Below are 22170 nucleotides of genomic sequence, written 5' to 3'. Positions count from 1 at the left end.
GGTTAGGTATACATAGGGTTTTTCTGTTTGGATACTACACCATGTGGAACTCGGTGGGTAGTGACCGAACAATGTAATAGCATCTGTCAACAGATACAGACAGTACTTCTATAAATGTGGGCTAATTACATGTTATCATGATATACTGTACACTACCCAGGTTAACTAGACTAGGGGCAGAGATTCATATACTGTGTCATCATATCCTGTTATGTTGCACACATGAATTCACAGCTTATCTCATCATTTCCTGCTATGTTGCAGATGACTTTCAGGTCACCTCCACAGCCCAGTAAACCTATAGAGTAAGCATTTAATTCACCGCCATTCAAGCCAGATTCAGAATATACATCACACCTGACAGACATGTGACTGACAGCTCTGGCCCTAAGCCTAATATATTCTATTGTAGCCCTGTGTTGGTTAACTTATAAATAAATCCAACAGATTTTGACAAGATATAGGTATATTTTTTATAATAAATGGAAAAAGGTGCTAAGTGCTTAATTTGAGCATTAACACTCCGAGACGAACACAAACATAGATTCCTTGTTATTCCATGTGAAACAAACAAGAAGTAATTTCTAAAATCAACAGAACCAGGAGTGCATTGAACAGCCTTCACCCTAGTTCAAAGTGTGACAGTGGTGAAAATTACTCTTATTATTCTCCACCACAAGGTTACATTAAAGTGTGCCATACAAAAACACAGCCAAATTTCACTATTGATATGGCATCTGGCAAATTCTGAGCAAACCAATTCCTTACATATTAAAAAAAACACTCAATAATTATAAAACCCAGCCAATGATCTTCACAAAATTAAAGGACAGTACCAGAAAAACACAGAGTAGATATTAAGGACTGTAACAAGACCTAAGCTTGGAAGAGGATCAAGGTAAATACAAATACCTGCATATCAACACCTGTTACCACATCTATTACTTCAGGAGGGATGCATTTAGGGTCTTCTTTGTGAACCGATCTCTGACTAAATTGATAATTTAAACTGATACATGGGCTGGTTCAAATTGTCCCTGGAACAAAACCTTCATATGTGAGATAACACAAAAATAATTAACATTACCTACCTTAAATGATCTCTAAACATATCTGTGTTCATTATGTTACTCGGCTTCACTGTTGTTCGCCTCATTTGTTTAATGATTTACCATAAGTAATACACAGACCTCTTTATTCTCAGCCTAAACATTTAGCAAACACCCTGGTTTTTACCTGGCTGTATCATTAATAAACAATCTCGCAGCATAATCCACAAGTGACTTGATTCCTCTTATAAAAAATTATCATTCAAAAGTGCTGTTTCTTAAAAAATATAAACACTCAATATTCAACAATATTAAAGAGACCAACAAGAGAAATACAGTAAGCACATTAAACTGTAGCAGCAAGTTAAGAAATGCATTGTCACTAGAGCCTACATTTACCTCATGATCAACAAGATCAAATGCCCACAGTGAAAGGAAAGCCTTAAGCTGCTCTTTGAAAGTCTCCAGGTGCTTAAGGGAGCTAGTCAACCAATAGTATAATTAAGTGGTTGTCTAGGAAATAAATTGGGCCTCATATGAATGTCAACAAACAGCTTTGAATCTGACAAGGCTAAAAAGGCCATTCCCAGTATACAGGGACATATTTGAGCCACTTACCAGAAGAGATAAAAAGATTTACCAAATACTTTGGCTCACAAAAAAATAACAACATTAATGGTCATCAAGAACAATTTAAGTTCCCTCCAGGCAACCATTTTCACAGACCAGAAAAAGCCAATTTAGGATACACTCATTTTTATTTAAGCAAAAACACATTTGAAGCACCTCATGCAACAAAAACATTCAAATTTTCAAGTTTTATATATCATTTTGTTTGGCTTGAAAAGCTGAATAAGGAAATGAAAGTATATGAGTACACTGAAAATGGGAAATTGCCATATTGGCGACTTGCCCTTGTTGCACTCGACGCCTCATTTTTTTTTACTTTTTTTGTTTTTGTTTTTATTTGAATGTTAATATCATTGTTGATGCAGATAGTCTCACCTGACATAAATAATTACAAAAAACAAAACCAAAGACCAAATTTGATATTTTCTTTGTTAAGCGCAGAAGTAGCAGCTTAATTAAGTAAGATTGAGTACCATATCTCATTTTGAGGAGTTGAGAACAGAGATATTTCCTCTGTAAAATATAAAATCAAACAAAAGCATTCTCTAAAACTAGAAGGTCTGGGCCTTTTTTAGGTAGGTGTACCCCTTGTTCTCAGTGTGAGACATCATGTACCCCCTCTCAATGGTGACTCAGTTTTTTTTTATTTAATAAAGTATAGTACTGTACAGGTATCCTAAAAAAGTAATACCTTTGGCATATTCTGTACATACCAAATATACCTTTGGATCCTAAAAATAAATCTTATCTACCTCCTAATGAGGCTTCACATACATCACTGTTGGTCCATGGAACCCATATTCAGGATCCCTACTCTAAGAGCCAGTATTATCAAAGAAATAGAAGAGGTGAAGGAGGAATATACAAAACTCAGCAAACTATTTATCAATTTTAACCATCAAAACATCCACATTTAAACATTAAGTAATTTACTGTACTGAACTGTACTGTACTGTACTCGCATTGAGTGATTGTTGGGGATGGAAAGACTGGTGATGGATATTGCTACAGTACTATCCAGTTAACCACAGAAAGAATTCAACACCTCTTAACTTCATGCCATTCTATTTTATTTTTTCTCTTATTTTATGGATGAACTAAGAAAAACTTTCTCACTGGCTTTGTGTTGTCATTAACTGTCCTGGATATTATCTACTTAATGAGGGTGCCTCGGAGAGATGGCTTCCTACTTCCCTTCATGGTGTTCCTGACACTGCCAGCTCTTGCAAAGGTTGCCCGTAACTTTTGGGAGTCCTGGATCTGGACAGATGTTTCACGAGGCTCCCATCGTTCACTCAAAGCCTTCAAGAAGTCTACAGCTGTCTTGTCCAGGGCACGTGTCTTGAGGGCCTCTAAGGGTTTGTATGCTGTTGAGATAATGGTAAGTGTAAACTCTTTTAAGTCCAAGCTAGATCAGAATTGTCATGGGTTTAGATACAGTATATTCAAGAGTCTTTATATACTCATAGGACTTACCGAGGAATGAGTGACCATCTGAACAACCTTTAAGCTGATAAGTGATGAAGAGAATTAGTAAATAAGAAATTAAGTTGTTTTGAATGCTACTGATGCAAAACAAATATTGTACTGTTCTTATTTAACCTGCTTGTCCTCCTCTCCTTTGCCAGTTTGCTTGCTAATTGGATAGTTGCTCATTTCTGAATTCTCATTGTTAGTTAACACTAAACGATTACATGCCACTCAAAATCTTAGATAATTCCCAAATAGACAATTTAACCTAATCTAATCTAACCATCTAAGTGGGATAGCAAAAACCAAATAAAATATGATTATATAAATGGGAATCGTCCAAATGGATCGACACCATACTGAGCATGGGAGATACTGGTGACAGAATGTGACCTTAACCCTTTCGCTGTGTTTCCCGCACTTGCCATTTATTCTGGCTACCGCCAGACTATTTTATTCAGCTTAGGGTAACCTCCCGCAGCCAAAGAAAAGTGACGGTACTTATATTTTCCTTTCTCAACCACATATTTTTTTATTCAAACCTTATAGAACAAAAGGTGTGGAAATGTTTGAAATTTGTAATTATCTGGAGAGGAATTTCAAGGAATCTTGATAATTAGAAAAACTTTTCTTCCATACAGTTTGATGAAACAAATAACAAAGTAAGTTCAGTTTAACTGTGGTAGTTTACTTGGCCGATGAAGCAACTTACACTGTAGTACGTACAGTGCGGGGACATACAGACATAGTAAGTTCAGCGAGAAGGAAATACAGTTACAGATTAATGGGATGTAAAGGTACAGTGGGGAGATACACTAAGTGTTATACAGAAGGTGAGATATACAGGTTTATTAAGAGGATATACAAGAACAGTGAAGGAACTTACAGGTAAGTTTCCATGGTCTGGTGAGGGGCAGGCGTGAATGTTGGATGGTGAGGACATCAGCCTCAAGGACACGGGGCAAGTTAGCCAGGGGAAGGACTGCCTCATAGTGGACAACACTGCTGCCAAGGATACGTGGTGTCCGTACCTGCAGCGTCAATACTCCACCCTGCTCCCCTTCAGAGTGATCCTCCTGTATACTTGGGCTACAAAATGGTAACATCATTATTAGTCTCACCAGTATATCTTACTGCAGTCTACAATACAGTACAGTACATATGAACACTAATTTTAATACATTAGTTCCTGCAATCTATAGTCATGCAACAAATTTTTTTGTTCATTGAGGTTCTTTTTTAAACTTAGGCATCATACTTTTATTACTACAGGGTACTGATAAACCCTCCTGCAGTTCATAGTTATTAGTCTACATACTCTACATGCTAAAACTATGCTGTGTGTCAATACATGTATTGTAATGCAATGTACAGTATTCTCTTAATCAAGGCAAAACTAATCCCTGGATCCATATTCAGACTCAAAATTACATTTAGAAACTTTGAACTTGTTAAGATTAATTTAGAATGTTAGGAATACATTAACCTTTGACTATGAAAAAGTAGCACTACAGTACTTTGTTGCTCTACTAAAGGAGATTTTTCTTATTATTATTTTTTTTTTTTTTACTTAGGTAAGCCCATCCCGAAGAAGGGTGACCATTCTAATCCCTCTAACTATCGCCCCATTGCCCTAACTTCATCCCTCTCGAAGATTTTTGAAACTATCTTAAACTCTCAATTTCTCCGTCACTTTGAACACCTTTATCTTTTGCCGGATCACCAGTATGGCTTTTGCCAGGCAAGATCTACAGGTGATCTGCTGTCCTACTGCACCCATTTTTGGTCATCCTCTCTTAGAGATTATGGGGAAACTTTTGTCATGGCCCTCAACATCTCCAAAGCATTTGACAGGGGATGGCACAAGTTTTTGCTTTCTAAACTTCCCTCTTATGGTTTCTCTCCCCCACTTTGTTCTCTAATTTCTGGCTTCCTTGAGAACCAATTCATGGCAGTTGTTGTCGAGGGATCGATCTCTCGCTCTTTCTCTACCAACAGTGGTGTCCCACAGGGTTCTGTTTTTTCACCTACTCTCTTCCTTCATTTTATCAATGATTTACTTCACACTACGACTAATTCTATCCATTCTTATGCTGATGATTCTACTCTTCACTTTTCTTCACATTTTTTCCCTTCCCCCTAATTCTCAAACTAGATCTGTTTCCAGAGTTGACATCATTTCATCTATCAACGCGGATCTGTGCAGCATCTCCGAATGGGGAGGTAGAAACTTGGTTAAATTCAATAGCAATAAAACACAATATTTACCAATTACACTTTCCATAATAGAATATCTCCCACCAATCACATTTCAAGATGCAATCATTCTGCCAAATTCTAAAATAGATATGCTAGGCCTCACTATTTCCTCTTAATATGTCATGGAAGCCACACATCCACAACATTGCTAAAGCTGCCTCCCGAAAGCTGGGAATGCTGTACATATGTCGTAGTTACTTCACTCCTGAGCAGTTGCTTCAAGTTTATTAGGAATTCATTTGTCCTAACTTGGAATTATGCTCTCATATCTGGGGTGGGTCTTCTTCTGTCCATCTGTTAGATAGGATGGAATCAAAAGCATTTCATCTTATTAACTCTCCTCCTTTAGTTGCCAATCTCTCTTCCCTTTCTCTTCGCCACAATGTTCTTTCACTCTCTCTCTCTTTTACAGGTACTTTAACAGACAAAGTTCAGTGGATTTGGCATCCTGTGTACCGCCGGCAAGGCCATGGGCTCATAACACTCATCTTGCCCGTGGTGCCACCGTTTCTGTGTGGATGTGGATCATACTAGAATAACCCATCCTTCTTTCCTCACACAACCAAACTGTGGAATGCTCTGCCTTCTTCAGTGTTTCCTTACTCTTACAATCTGTCTCACTTCAAAAAGCTGGTTTTCCAGCATCTATGTGGTGTAGATTAATACTGTATAGTCTTTTTCTCTTTTATTTGTAATTTCTTATTACTCTTACCCCCCACCCCCCACTTTTTTTTTCAGGGGTTTCTTTGCTTGCTGTAGAAAAACAGTTGCCATGGTAATGCATTGAAGATCTGTCAGACAGACAATGTGTGTTTCTGCCCAATAATCAACCAGAACTCATTTTATTTACAGTCACAAGCTAGTATTCACCCACCCAATTAGTATTGTTTTTACAGAGAAATGTCAAACTTGGTTTAGCACAGCTGACCTAATTTTTTTCTGGGTCTGAACATGTGGCCAAGGCTGTTACTGTTACTGATGTTGTTGGATCCAGATCATTACCATGGCCTTCACTTCTGGGTGTATTTTGCCAATGGATGTGTATGTGTGTGTGTGTGTGTGTGTGTGTGTGTAAAAGTGCTCTTATATATGATGAATGCATCAATATCCTTCTGCCAGCTTCTGCAATATGCGAATGCCTATTCCACTGTCATGGACAAATATTCAATCCCAGATGTGCCTGTGTAGGTATAAAACAACTTTGAAAATATAATACAGTAAAGGTCCTGTAAATTGTTGTTGAAACTCCACTCTAAATTTTGCCAACATAGAAAGAAAATCTTTATAGTTTGTTGATCTCTTATTCATTTTTGTTCATTACCTAACAAATATTTAACCTTTAGTTTAATATTAAGAACACAAATCCATCACTGAATAATATTGTAATGAAATTTCATGAACACAACTTTTTAAATTTTCAGTCTGAATAGTACATTTCAAATCAGGTACAGATACTCCTCTGTTTCTACGATGTGCATAACTAGTTTTTAACATGTAATGAGAATTTAACTTAATATATAATAGAGGGTATCTATTTTTTAATCTCTTTCCACAACCAAAGTTACACTCACCTAAAAAAAAAAATACCTACTGTATACTTACAGCCCCAAAAGGATTCTCATACTTACAATTTAAATATCTCGTTAAAGACAGAAGGATCTCCCTTTGACAGGCGTGTTTTGCAAGGCTCAGCAGCAGGGAACCATTCATGGGGCTCTACACGAGCCTTAACTAGTACGCCTCCAGGCACCCCCGGGGCCTGCACCACATGTACCCGCAGTCCACCCTCTGTGAATGTGCTCTGTCCATAACAGAAAAAAATATATACTGTATATTAAATATTTGGATGACCATGACTGTAGGAATTAATCTATGTGCAGTAGGATTTTCAATATTTAGCGAGGTGAAGGCCTAGAGAAAATCTGAAGAAATTAAGGAATCAAGGGTTCTGTGGCTTATGTAGAGTGTAATTAAATGAGGATGACCAAGAATTGCCCCCAGTTGCACTAGGGTAGCATTTGTCTTATACTGTGCAACCCCCATAACCTGGCATCTGATAAGTCAGTACAGCACCAGATAGCCGTTGCATTTTTGAGTAGTCAGTAAATTGGTGCTAAGTCGGCAGGAACTAAGTCATGCATGAGAGCCCAGCAGGCCGACCCACACTAAGTTTCAGTTGGCAACCCACTGGCATCAGTTTACGTGCACCTCTCATTATTGGTGGACCTTCAGACAGTGATTAAGTGCCTGTGAAGTGTTACTGTACAGAATGATAGTTAATTGTTATGTGTGCAGTGTTGTCTTAAGTTTGTCAGAACAATTACAGCATTTACAGTGCCTGTGAAGTGTTACTGTTATGTATAAAGAGTACAGTACTGGACAGTACATGCATTAGATTTAAGTTCCTCAGAACAAATGACTGTACAGTACAGTGGAGTGCCAGTGAAGTGTTGCACATACTATGCAATACAGTACAGTTTGTCTGCCTCTTACAAACTCATAAGAAATTGCCCCTTGATGTTGGTAAGTATCTAATGCAACTCATATATATATATATATATATATATATATATATATATATATATATATATATATATATATATATATATATATATATATATATATATATATATATATATATATATATATATATATATATATGAGAGAGAGATAGAACAGTACATGTAATGCACTCACATTAACAACAAGGATGCGGCCAGCACTGGATCCTTCTTTAAGCTGCTCCTGGTATCTTTCATGGTAAAACTGGGACATTAACTCTGGTGACGTTGCTCCAAGGATCATCAGTTCTGCTTGGACAGACTCATACTCTATGGTTAAATAGAAGAAGGAGGTTTAATGTGGCTAAAATAGGTAGGGAAGTACAGTATACATCACAGTATGATGAAAGCCTCCCATAATTCCAAGGGGGTGCATCCTTATTGACAGAAGGCAAAAAAGGCAAATCAAGTTACACTGTACAGTACTACTGTCTTGTAAATCAGTATAGAAAAAATAACAAGTACTGTACAGTACTTTAATACAATTTATGGTAATCAAACTGACACAGACAATCCCCAGTTTATTAAGACTTGGTTTATGCCGAGTGTGAGCTCTTTTAAGATCAGAGTTGACCGACACTGGAGCAGGTCCAGGTACATTCAGGAGTGTATGCCCGGTACTTGCTAACAGTGTGTAACAGAGACATGATCAACTGCCCAAGTGGCTAACGAGCTGATCAGTGCCGAAGAGGGTAAAAGTAAGTAAAAAGTATAGTCCAAGCTTATGAATTATCTATGCTTTGATTAATGCACGAAAAATCCTAAATAATTTTTCTAGCATGTTTTTAATTAACACAGCTCACAGAATCACTAGGTGATGCAGTGGCAGAATGATGACTCAAATATTTCCACTGTGGAAACAATGCTCTGTTTAGTATCCCTAACTTTAATCTGAGGTCAATGGAAAGAATAAAATATTAAAAGGAAAAGTTTAGCATTTCTTCTTCAGCTAACACCACATCAAAAATCAAGTACAGGAAAAGTATATATACTGTACGTACTGTATTGTACATACAGTGCAGCAGACTTACTGCTGGTGCATCACTACCAAGTGCAGTAACTTCTGTGTCCTCCACTACATGTACCGTATATCACTTATTATGATACAATAATTATTGTGTTCACCAAATATTGTAATTAAAAACATCTTTTGTAGCTTTTCAAAATATTTTGAGGACGTTTTCCCTTTCATAGGAACATGTCTCAGCTTTTATAATGGAGGTCTATGGGAAAATATGATTAAATTTATAAAAATTGACTTATAAAAGGTTTTCAGGAATGAAACTTTTTCATAAATCACGGAATGCCTGTAATGTACTGTAATTTTCTTTCACTTTTTCTTTTATACTTGTTTTAAATTTATCAGTAAAATGGATGTACTGTACCATATACTGTATAAATTATGTTCGTTCCATCTAAAGACATGAATTTTTCAGTATAATGGTGCACTTCATACCACAATGAATGCACAAACACAAAAAATGATCATTAGAATGAGTATAAATCAATTGCACAAATTATTTTTCCCATGTGGCTTACCTTTCTCAACCTCATCAGGCAGGCGGAGGCCAACACCTTGGTCAGTGAGAAAACTGTGAGTGTCAGACAGCACTGTCCTCAGCTTCCGCAGATTCTCACGCCACTCTCCCTGCATTTAGATTACTGTTGAATACTTTTGTCTTCATCCCGTTGAAAAAATTTCCATTAAATGTTTAATGAGAGCCACTGGAAATGATGCATCCCTCCCTCCCAAAGGTAATTACTATAACAGTAATTCTGAACTTCTTTAAGCTATCAATACCCCCAACAACCCCAAGTGATAACCTGCCACTTTACTAGATCACAACAAAATATAAATCAATTCACCTGGTCTTTGGAAAGTTATTGAGCAAAACTAAAATTTGAAATATATAGACAAATGAATATCCGGTACACATAGATACATATTTACTGTTATATCCCCTAAAACTATTTATCAATCTTTCCCTTGATTAGAAAATAATATTGATCAAACAAACTGTCTTTGTGCTTCATATAAGTACAAGGATTTTAAGTAAAATGACTTTAACCCTTTGGCTCATGGAGGTTTCCCTAAGCTGATGAAAATCATCTGACTGTAGCTGGAAAAGAATTCAAAAGTGTGACAACTAGCATGGAAAGGTTAAAGCCAAGATAAGAGGTGATAAGGAAGGTTTTGTGATATTAAAATAAAAGAAGAGAACTTCATTAATGTACTTTTACTTTAATCTTCTCCACCACTGACCAGCTCGTTAGCCACTTGGGCGGTCGGTCAATATCTCTGTTAAACATTGTTGGTACAGTAAGTACTGGGCATATACTGGCTCTAGAATGTATCTGTACCAGAACCAGTGTTGGTCAAGTCTGGTCTTGAAAGAGCTCACACTAGGTGCCATCACAACACACTATGGCAGAATGTTCCACGAGTTCACAACTCTCACTTCGAAAAAGTTCACCTTCACAGTTCTCTGGACTTGCGGCTTCTTCAACCTTGAGCTGGAACCCCTTGTGGGGTGGGCATCCGCCAGCTCTAGGAATGAACACTCTACCGAGTAGTGCATTTTGAGATGTTTTTACACCTCAATTATGTCCCCCCCCCCCCCAAGTACACATGACGATTTCATGCCATTAATCCTCCGATGTCAGTCAGCTGGGTGACTGCCCGGTTGAATGGCTGAACTGTGTCACATTGCCTAGAGATGGTTTGAGTGTGTACCAGTAAAAGTGAGGAAAAAAATGAATACTGCATGTAATAAAAAAAATAAAATAAAAAATTCTGCATTGCCATTTGGCAATTGTTTCACTACACGCTGGACACAGGAGACAGCAAGCAGTTGAAACCCCTGACACCAGTCCACCCCCCTCCCCTTCCCCGATCTGTGTTCTAACACCCGTGCACAAAGAAATGTTTATTCCCTTTAAGTTTTTGACCTTATGATTTACTGGAAAAAAAAATATTTTTTGCATATTCTGTACGAAAGATTGCGTGCATCTACAGAGTAAAAAAAAATTAAATTACATTCTGCATATCCACCCAAAATTACAAGTTGAAAAATAGCCACTCTGAGTGTTAACTCTGGTGGCCTTCTCTCTCTCGCACTGGTTCTGTAAACATTTCCAGGAGTTCATGCTCGTAAAGTTTTTCTTTACTGGTAAATTTTACTGCAATCATGGCTCCTAAGAAGAAAATAAGTGGCAGTGCTTGTCGAGGTGAGAGTGAGAAAAAGAAAAATATGCATACTGTAAGAACTTTTTCGGAGTGAGAATTGTGAATTCTTGGAACAATGTGTCAGAGAGTATTGTGAGGGCACGAAGTATGAACTCTTTTAAGACAAACACTGGAGCAGGTTCAGATACATTCAGGAGCCAGTGCATGCCCAGTACTTGCCAGTAGTGTGTAACAGAGACGTGACCGACTGCCCAAGCGGCTAACAAGCCAATCAGTGGCGAAGAGGATAAAAGTGAAAGTAAGATACAATATTGGACTTACTAAGGAGTGGCATATCAAATTCTGAAGTTGTGCATCGGTTATCTTAGTACATGTATAAAAAAGGGGTTATACGTACAGTATGTATGTATGTATGTATGTATGTATGTATGTATATATATATATATATATATATATATATATATATATATATATATATATATATATATATATATATATATATATATATATATATATATATATATATATATATATATATATATATATATATATATATATATATATATATATATATATATATACAGAAGGGGGGACCGGGGATCCCAGGAATGTAACCCTCACATACTCTGAGACCCTACTGTACTACTGTATACACTATTTACACTATTTACTGGTACTCGTTCACCTTGATGTTACCACATCTAGTAGTGGCAAAGTTTGGGTTATGAAATTTATTGTTCCATCACTTAATTTACACTTTAGAAATGAATAAGGAGACAAAGAGGATAGCAAATAAATTTTAGTAAAGAATGAGTACTGAGAACAGCATCAGACCTGGACATAGTTACTCATGAGGATGGTTGCATGTTGGAAAAGCCGGAACCACATCTGGTGAAGCAGAGGCTCAGCAAAGTACAGGCGGTCCTCCACTGGCTGCATTGCCAACTCTAACCCTTTCAACACAAATTCTGAGCTTCCACGAACCACACCCTGTGTTAAGATCTGCTCCAGATGAGGAAGACACTGTAAAGAGAAATGAAAACATTGTAAAACTTTGAAAGATTGAAGTGTGAATGTTAACAATTACGATTTTCAACATTTACACTGCTGCTGCTCATGCCAAGGCTGAGATTTGAGTAAATTACACTTTGATACTCTATTATTAGGAGGACTGGTTATATCTGCAATGTTTTAGAGTTTAACGTCTATCATGTTATTTCACTTACCATAAACTGAAATCATACATATACTGTATATCTCAGTCTACACAGTACCATGTAAAGAAATAAAAAATCAGATATAATACTGTTCTCACATGCAAATCTATTGCATAGGAAAAAAATGTATGACACCTATTGTTTACTAGCTTTTGCCTACCTTATGTGTGATGCCTCACTACATTAGGGAGAAGACAAAAGAAAAATGTAGTGACTGGGTAGCCTGGCCACAACAGAAAAGCCTCCAGGCTACCCAGTCACTATAGCACGTTTTTTCCCAGCAGAAAAAAGATGCCCCGCCCCTCCCCAAGAGTTACAGCTGATTGGCTGTTGCAAACCTGTGAAGAGCTGCAGAAGGACCTCTGTGGGCTCCAGGAATGGTCGAAGGAATGGCTGCTGAGATTCAATGTCACGAAGTGTAAGAGGATGCACCTGGGGCGTACCAACGGTAAGGAGGCGTACCATATGTCCCAACGGGATGAAGAAAATGTACTAGTTGAGACTGTGTGTGAGAAGGACCTAGGTGTGTATGTTGACAATGAGCTGAAGTTCTCGGGCCATTGTGAGAAGAAGGTAAATCAGGCAAATAAATTATTGGGTCTTATAAGAAGGTCGTTCAGATATCTAGACGGTCCGTCCCTCGTGACGATCTTCAGGAGTGAAGTGCTTCCCCATCTGGAGCACTGTCACCCCATCTGGTCCCCGAGATATGCTAGGGACTGTCAGTTGGTTGAAAATGTTCAAAGGAGGGCCACCAAACTGGTGCCTGCACTTCGGCATCTCAGCTACCCTGAGAGATTGGAGCGCCTGAACTTGCCTAGCTTATACTACAGACGGGCAAGGGGGGACCTAGTTGAGGTTTATAAGCATCTCAGGGGGCACTACTCAGTTGAGTGTCCTTACTTGGAGCTGGCGGACGCTCGCCCCACAAGGGGTCACAGCTCAAGATTGAAGAAGCCGCAAGTCCAGAAAACCGTGAGGGCAAACTTTTTCGGAGTGAGGGTTGTAAACTCTTGGAACAATCTACCAGAGAGTGTTGTGACGGCACCGAGTGTGAGCTCTTTCAAGAGAAGACTTGACCAACACTGGAGCGGGTTCAGGTACATTCAGGAGCCGGTGCATGCCCAGTATTTGCCAACAGTGCGTGACAGAGACGTGACCGATCGCCCGGGCGGCTAGCGAGCCGACCTTTTGGTGAAGAATATAAAGGAAAAGAGACGTGACCGATCGCCCAAGCGGCTAACAAGCCGATCAGTGGTGAAGAGGATAAAAGTAAAAAGTAAAAAATTTTGTTCTGAAGTAATGATGTATTTCTAAATGAGTTTATTCATAATCGTTGGAATGACCGTTTCTGACAGGAAAGATATTTAGCCAAATTATATAAAGATACATACATTCATTATTTCAAACATAAGCACGTAGGAAGTTTATCAGAAGTATTATACATGAATTAACTGTTAAACTCTGGTAGCAAATTCACGCTTTCAGAAGTTGCATTTAATATACAGTATATACTTATTTTTACCCACAATAAGGCATACTAAGACAAATTACGAATCAGAAAAACTACATTATGCAAAAACAACATTTTAAAAGATGAGAATCACATTGAAATAATACACGACCGTCAGCAGAGGCGGGATTTATGACTGCGAATAACTTCATATTTTTCCGGCTTTTTCATGATCGCAAGCAGTGTGTGGCGATTAATGGCACGAAATCGTCATGTGTACCTGAGACAACTGGGGTATCATAGGGCAGTGTATTGGGCCCATTGTTGTTTTTTGTTTCATAAATAACATACCAGAAGCCATACACTTCTCTATACAAATGTTTGTGGATGATGCCAAGTTATTCAGGGAAATTCAGAACCAAACAGACTGTGAAGAGCTACAGGAAGATCTCTGTGAACTACAAGAATGGTTGAAGAAATGTTGCTAAGATTCAATGTCATGAAGTGAAAAGGATGCACCTAGGTAATACCAAGAATATGAAGAAACTGCATTAATAGAGACCGAATGTGAAAAGGACCTGAGTGTGTATGTTGACAATGAACTTAAGTTCTCAAGCCATTGTGAGAAGAAAGTGAATCAAGCAATGAAACTAATAGGTCTTATAAAAAGGTCATTCAGATATCTAGATGGTCTGTCCCTCTTAACAATCTTCAAGAATAAAGTGCTTCCCCATCTGGAGTACTGTCACTCCATCTTGTCCCCGAGATATGCTAGAGACTGTCAATTGATTAAAAATGTCCAAGGGAGTGCCACCAGACTGGTGTCTGGACTATGGCACCTCAATAACCCGGAGAGATTAGAATGCCTGCAACTGCCTAGCTTATACTAAAGACAGGCAAGGGGTGACCTAATTCAAGTGTATAAACTTCGCAGAGGGCACTACTCAGTCGAATGTGCATACCTGGAGCTGGCGGATGCCTGCCCCACAAGGGAACACAGATCAAGGCTGAAGAAGCCACAGGTCAAGAAAACAGTGAGAGCAAACTTTTTTAGAGTGAGAATTATGAACTCTGGTACAATCTGCCAGAGAGTGTTGTGACGGCATTGAGTTTGAGCTCTTTCAGGGCCAGACTTGACCAACACTGGAGCAGGTTCCAATACAATTTAGGAGCCAATCATGCCCAGTACTTGCCAGCTGTGCGTAACAGAGACATGACCGACCACCCAAGCGGCTAACGAGCCGATCAGTGGCGAAGAGGAAAAAAGTAAAAGTAATATGGTAAGCAAGTAAGTACTGTACAGACAATACAGCAGTAGTGTGCTTGCTTCTCATCATAGCATCCAGGGTTTGAAACAAGAAGAGTGTGATGCAGTCTGAAAACTACCAAACACTGCAGGTTTTTTCCAATAACACCAGACTCATGACTGATGAAAGAAAAAAATCATCAGCAACAATAAGGAGACTCATAAGCCTACTGTTTCCTTGTGCTATCAAAGTAGTAAATATTTTTTTTTTAATAAAATTTAACTGTAAAGACAGAATACTGAATGAAATATGCAGAGTATAGAGACTACCGAATACTGTACAGAGTCACCTGAACAGACTCACCTGGTGCAGAAGAAACTCAGCAGCAAAATCAATGTGCTCTTGAAGGTGTTTCGTACGTTCCTCCAGTTGCTGTGCCACCTCCTTCTCATCCCGCAAGATACTTGCCAAATGTAACAAGTGTTTCCTCACCTCATCACACACGTGTTCTACATTCCTCACCACCACACACACCTGAAATTACACAATCAATGGATTTTTGTCTCCTAGACTGAGAGATAAAAATTATCCATTCCTTAATTACTTCTTACTTTAACCTGGGAAAGAATGAAAGAACGAAAGAGGATATTGGAGAAGACATAAGGAAGTGTAATTAGAGTGTGTGTGTGTGTGCTCTGAAAACCTCCAATACAACCTGTGTAATATTCAATCACCCTTGTGTAGAGCAAAATTTTGAAACTGTATTGTCAATTCTACACACAGATTATGGGATTAATATGTTTTTATATTTACATGAAATACTCTGTCTTTCAATGAATGTTGGAATCCTGAAAAGGATACCTATGAGAATAACTAGTTGTGTAAATCTACTGAATCTCAATTCTGAATGACAAAATGGCCTCACCTCTTTCGAAATCCTGTCAGCGTCTCCATCACGTTTAACAAAAGCTTTGGTGACCTTGTCTGTGTACTCAGCTGCCAGCTCTATGATCTGCTGACTGATCTTGGTAAGGGTGTTACCTCCAGGGCCAACACCTCCAGGCCACCTCACGTCACACACACGTGTCATGAGCTGTCAATAAGTACAACAGTTACAACCAACTTATTTACCAAACTGCCAATGAAAAATACACAGTCACTTAGTTACCAGTAAGAAACATTAGTTACACATTTCATCCTCTTCATTTTTCATCGGCCATTCACCCAATCACACACTTCTTGGGTATTCACCACTGGTAGGTTCCTAGCTGCCTCTATGCTCATACACTTACATGCTCTCAGTGCACCCTTCATAAGCTATGTTGGTATCAAGCAACTTTGTATAGTCAACAAGTCTAAGAGCCTGAACACCACCTTGTGATTGGTACTGTATCTAAAAACGTAATAAAAATTGATAATAAATTTATTCTTCACCTTCATAAAATGCTGTTGAAGACTAACCACTTGCTGAAAAGGTACAGTAGCTAAAAAAGGTATCTGTGCATACGTTGAGAGAAACAATATGATACCACGGGCGATAGGTATTGGGATAGGCATGTTGTCTCCTTATACTATGTGAAAGTAATCACTTAACTGTTGATTTTATTCCAATCTGCCAACTCACCCACTCTGTTGGATACAAAATGGCGGTGGGTGAAGACACGCATACTCACCCTCCCAAGACATCACGAGTTGCACGTACAATTTCGGAAGTCATCGGACCCACCCTGTCAGATACTTCTTTTAGTTACTGTACCTATTACGGGGGAAGGCTTGAAAAGTGTCAGGCCATTTATATCCATTAGAGTAGAAGATAAAATTATCTTTTATCATACAACTGTATACCAGGAGCCCACAGCTACTATGTGGAAACTTTGGTTCTGGTGAGGTGGGTTTGGGGTGAAATTTTAAGAGAGTTCCATGCCAAATAATTACTGCACACCAATTATCCCGCCTTGTGATCAAATCTACATGTAATCTGCTCCATTGTGGTTTATTAGAAGTTCTTTCATGTTCAGTGTTTATCAATCTATAACTGTTAGAAGATTTGGAAGCCAACTAAAAGGAGTTGGGTAATTCTTCATGGCTTTAACTGTCATGGAGAAACACACAAACAGATTAATATGTAAGTCAATGACCATCATATTTGACTTAATCTTTGACTTCCCTAAGAGAGATATTTATGCCAAATATGAATACCAAGCCTCCAGAGTTCTTCTAGCAGAGCAAGAAAAGACACAAAAGCTCAAACATAAAAAAAAAAAAAAAAGCAATTTATCATTCTCGGAGATGATTATTGCCATAACTATTATCATAGTGTTTAGCCACACATAACTATTCCACTGAACCCAGGGCAAAAAATGTATGTTTTAATCAAAGTTTAATATAAATCAAATTTTTTTTTAAGAAATTTGAGGAACTCACTGCCTTCAGGAGGTCTGCCACACCAACAGCAGATCGACTATATCCTTCCAGGTCATCAATAGCAACAAATTTATCATGCTGAATGTCTCTATGGAACTCTTCTAATGCCAAGTGCTTGCTGAGTGCCAGCCAGTGCAAAAGAGTAAGAGAAAAAGCATTGCGGTACTCCTGGGGGATCAAATGCTGAGGAAGATGACTTTCAATTCCAATTCTGAAAGAGTAAAATACTATAATCATTTCAAATTATTTTGGAATTTGCTCTCTACAGAGGTTAGTGACTAATATTTAGGAAAATATAGTGATAAGTATATGGTATACTGCATATATATTTTTTGTTAATTAGACAAGATTCTACAAAAAACTGAACTGTACACACTACAGTATACTGTTAATCAAAGGTAACTTCTGACTACAACTTACTTGTTAATTTGGCTTAAGTTAGTACAGAGTACCCAGCCTGCTTGAGCAGCAGAGGGTATGGCCTCTAATGGAACCTGGTTGGCTCCATCCACATCATATTTCATCAGTGGGTTCACCAAGTGAAGGGTTGCTGTTAACATCTTGGGCATCACCAGGTACAGGTAATCCACGGACATCTCTCTAGAAGTAAGTGGAATGATTGGTTTACTGCTGTCATTTCACACAACCCTTCAGCAACCCCCCCCAAAAATCACCCAATGCCGTGCTCTTTGGGCTTTTGCATATACCGTACAGTATTGCTGCTCCCTTTATGTCCATCCCCGACTTTTAGGGTGTCCTCCACCCCACCCTTCCATCACTTTCTTGGTCTTCCCCATCTCACCACCTACCATCAACATCTGAACTATAGTGTACAGTATTCTCTTTTTTATAATTTCTAACTTCCTCTTCTCTAAATATGTCCAAACCACCTAAGTAAACCCCAATACACACTGCCAAACACTGGTTTCTTTCATAGCTCTTTCCAATCTTTATTTTTTATTTTCCGCACGCACGCACGCACGCACGCACGCACGCACGCACGCACACACACACACACACACACACACACACACACACACACACACACACACACAAAATTCTGCAAATTATATATCCTACTAGAGTGGCAAAGGCAAGACTGTGAAAGTGAACTATTGCACTAGTGGGGATACTATGTAGACACTGATCACTTATATATTTTCTTATTACAGTACATAATAAAACTAATGAAAAATTAATTCCAGATGTAGGAAAGTTGATGACAATAATACAGCTATGGTAGAAGCAGTGTTCTCAGTGAGGTGCAAGTAAGCTTATTTTCTGGTCCTCTGATATTATCAAGAGTTTCAACAGTCATCATAATATTCTCCTGTACTTCTCAGTTCTTGATCATCTAGCATGACAAAGTTTTAACTAATGTGTGCTAAGAATTCAGGCCGTGGAGCTTAGATATTTGAGCTTTTGGCATAACCATGGGTTTTCAGTGATTTAACACAGTACTGTATTAAGGGTGAGTAGCCAAGTGGCAGGATGGCTGAGCTTAATTTTGCTATTTTGACCTTTCAGTATGTTATTTCAAACTATGAGATTAAAGTTTACTTAAAAGAAATACAGTATTGTGTGTAAATGTAAATTCATGGTAGTAAATAAAGCAGCCAGCAGTTAAACATGAAGAATCATACATACAGGAAGCCAGTGTACAGCAATGTACTGTACTGTATTGTACATATCAAACTTATTTTGGTTGGTTAGAGACACATATGTGCATTAGCATGTAACTTACACCATGAAAATAGGCTGGTAGGTGTGGAAGGATATGGTGAGGAAATTTAATATGGGTTTGGTTAGCAAGCTTGCCCTCCACTGTGCTTCTTGCCACTCTAACCATGCTGCTGAAACTTGGCTGTGAGGGGTGAGGCTGGTGTCACTCCCATGCTTCAGTTTCTCCTTGTTGAGTGCCTCCACCCTAATGACATAATGGAAGGGTTATTTTGCAGTTCTAGCTACATAAAATACAGCTTACTTTTGTAATATGCTCTGTCATCAGTGACAAATGTAGATTATTGAAAACTTAAAAAATTGAAATATGTGAGTGGTGACAGAAGTGGACGGAATTTTGGGAAGATATATAGAGCTAAGAACGAGCTGGTAGGAAGTAAGAATGACAAAAATGTAGTAAAGGGGTTAAGCTGGCTCAGCCATAGTAGGGTTGTCAGGTGTCAAGCTTTTCAGTTCTGGCTGCCTTCCACATAACCCAGTGAGAGGAAAAAATGTATCTGAGTTGCCTTGTTCTAGGCTCAACTGTTATAAAAGAGGATTTCAGCATCGGCTTTTCATTTATGGTTAATACCTTCCACTAAGTGGCTCAAGACAAGAGAACATAACACCCTATAGTACAGCAGGAAAAAGCTGAGAAAAAAGCTTTACAGTTTACTATTTTTTTACTATTATCCTCTTCACCACTGATTGGCTCGTTAGCCACTTGGGTGATCGGTCACGTCCCTGTTACTCACTGTTGACAAGTACAGTACTGGGTATGCACCGGCTCCTGAATGTATCTGAACCTGCTCCAGTGTTGGTCAAGTCTGGTTTTGAAAGAGCTCACACTCAGTGGCATCACAACACTCTCTGGCAGATTGTTCCAAGAGTTCACAACTCTCACTCAGAAAAAGTTACCCCACACAGTTTTCTGGACCTGTGGCTTCTTCAACCTTGAGCTGTGACCCTTGTGAGGCAAGCAATTTCAGGCACTCTAATCTATCAGGGTAGCTGAGGTTGTATAGTACTCTACAAGAGTGCCTATGTTTGACAACTTAGGTCACTATTGCTGAGGAAACTCTTTTATTGTCCAGACTAGACCAGTATTGGCATATGTACTGCATACGTAGGACCAGTACATTCAAGAACCTGTACATACTACAGTAAGTACCCTGACAAAGAGTTCTGGAAGCAAGCAAAATTTGATATACCTGTACTATACAGGTGATGAAATTAGGAGAATAAATAAATACATTTGGTGAAGAGGATAAAAGAAAAAGAAAAGTAACAGAGACATGGCTGATCGCCCAAGCGGCTAACAAGCCGATCAGTGGTGAAGAGGAAAAAGTATGAGTAATTACTAACCATGTTTCAATGTGTTTGATAAGGGCACCATGCAGTAGGTCAGTGACAGATGTCATCCCCAGTGGTGCAATCTCTCTCTCAAACAACACTCGTAACTCATAACAATTTTCCAATATGTTGAAACATCTGCAAGATAATATGTGACAAATTTCAGCTACGTATTACTAATGATTAAAACAACACCAAAGGTTTCCATTATTGGGGAATCAATCAATAACCAAAGAAGTCAAGAAAATTTACCATTTAATCTATGGCAAGCACGGAACATGAAGTGCTAAAGTGTACAGTGAGTTCTGCTATAACACATGTTTTGACAACGCGAATTGGCTCTAACGCGATTTATGAATAGAGGAACGATATTTGTATAACGCGAACGCTTGTTTGCTGTAACGAGATTTTTGCTTACTATTTCTCCAATTTTGTGGTATTAGCTGTGAATATGGTAAAGAAGAATATCTCCAAGAAGTGTTCTGGTGATCGCATTCCAGGTGATGATCGTAAAAGAAAGGCTATAACCCTTGAAGAGAAGGTCGATGTTATCAACCTCAAAATCACCCTTCTCCCCCATCAAGTTATATTCATATTTTTTCAAGGTAAAGTGTTACATTTACTGTATGATTTCATTATTAGATATGAATGTAACATTTATTTAGACTGTGCTAACCTTTGTGTTAGGCCAACTACAAAATTTTTTTCGATTTCGAGTAGTAATCTGCACCTAACCCTATTTTCTCCATAAGCCCTGTTATTTCTATTACGCGAATTTCTATAACACGATGTTTTACAAGAACACAACTATCACGTTATAGCAGAACTGACTGTAGGCATCAGTTTGGTGGCCCTCTTTTAAATGTTCTCAAATGTTCTTGGAGACCTAACCAAATGACAGTAATGTACAGTATATATAATGTGGAGGAGAACCATCTAGGTATATGTATGATCTTTGTGTAAGCCTTATTAGTTTATTGTATTTGTATGAGTCACCTTTTCACAATACTACTGTAATTCAAGAACTTCAGTTCAGACATCATTATTCATCCCTTACTGACTGACTTCACAATCAATTCATCTTTACTGCCTCTACTGGAGGACAACTTATAAAAACAAATTTCCTTTAAACAGGATTGGTTGATCATTGATGATGAGTAAGGTTCAATTCAATTGCTATTTTGTAAAGAAAAAATACAGAGTACTGTACAGTTTAGTCATGAAGAACAGTGTTGAATCTGAGAGCAGCTAATTATAAAATTATTTCAGAAATTCCTAAACTACTTACCTGAGGAAATTCTCCAGCCTTGACAACTCTATGAGATCAGAATTGCTTGGAAATGATGAATGGAGCATCTCAAACTCATCCGTCAGAACCTTCCGCACCCAGGAAGAAAGAGCTCCACCCAGTTGGCGTTTCTGTTATTACAATATAAGCATAGCCGAGTTTAAACTGCAGCTGTTATTTTTCACCTTTATCCACTTAATGATATTGTAAAACAGTATTGACTGATAGACTGGTAATAGTGTACTACGTATATGCTATTATTATATTCAACATATATCTAGTACCAGTAATAGGAAGCACTTTGAGTAGGTTT

At 38.3% G+C, this 22170-nt stretch overlaps 1 protein-coding gene across 2 annotated transcripts in view; it reads right to left on the bottom strand.

Moving 5' to 3' along the window:
• Positions 1 to 1178: 1178 nt before the first annotated feature.
• The window catches only part of LOC121871178, a 47253-nt gene continuing 26261 nt past the window's right edge, over positions 1179 to 22170 (bottom strand). For both annotated transcript variants that reach the window (XM_042373339.1, XM_042373338.1), the window contains exons 11-23: positions 21858 to 21988; positions 20582 to 20707; positions 19242 to 19424; positions 17918 to 18097; positions 17498 to 17708; positions 15999 to 16166; positions 15437 to 15607; positions 11991 to 12179; positions 9509 to 9617; positions 8106 to 8239; positions 7037 to 7209; positions 4036 to 4238; positions 1179 to 3046 (exon numbers count right to left, since the gene is read on the bottom strand). In XM_042373339.1, coding sequence (XP_042229273.1) covers positions 2832 to 3046; positions 4036 to 4238; positions 7037 to 7209; positions 8106 to 8239; positions 9509 to 9617; positions 11991 to 12179; positions 15437 to 15607; positions 15999 to 16166; positions 17498 to 17708; positions 17918 to 18097; positions 19242 to 19424; positions 20582 to 20707; positions 21858 to 21988 — 2193 coding nt within the window. In that variant the 3' untranslated portion in view covers positions 1179 to 2831. The remainder of the gene's footprint in view (positions 3047 to 4035; positions 4239 to 7036; positions 7210 to 8105; positions 8240 to 9508; positions 9618 to 11990; positions 12180 to 15436; positions 15608 to 15998; positions 16167 to 17497; positions 17709 to 17917; positions 18098 to 19241; positions 19425 to 20581; positions 20708 to 21857; positions 21989 to 22170) is intronic.

Source organism: Homarus americanus, unplaced genomic scaffold, assembly GCF_018991925.1.
Source record: "Homarus americanus isolate GMGI-L3 unplaced genomic scaffold, GMGI_Hamer_2.0 scaffold40565, whole genome shotgun sequence".
NCBI classification, from domain to species: Eukaryota; Metazoa; Arthropoda; class Malacostraca; order Decapoda; family Nephropidae; genus Homarus; species Homarus americanus.
The sequence above is the reverse complement of the archived record's forward strand: the minus strand, read 5'-3'. Positions and strand labels throughout refer to the sequence as shown.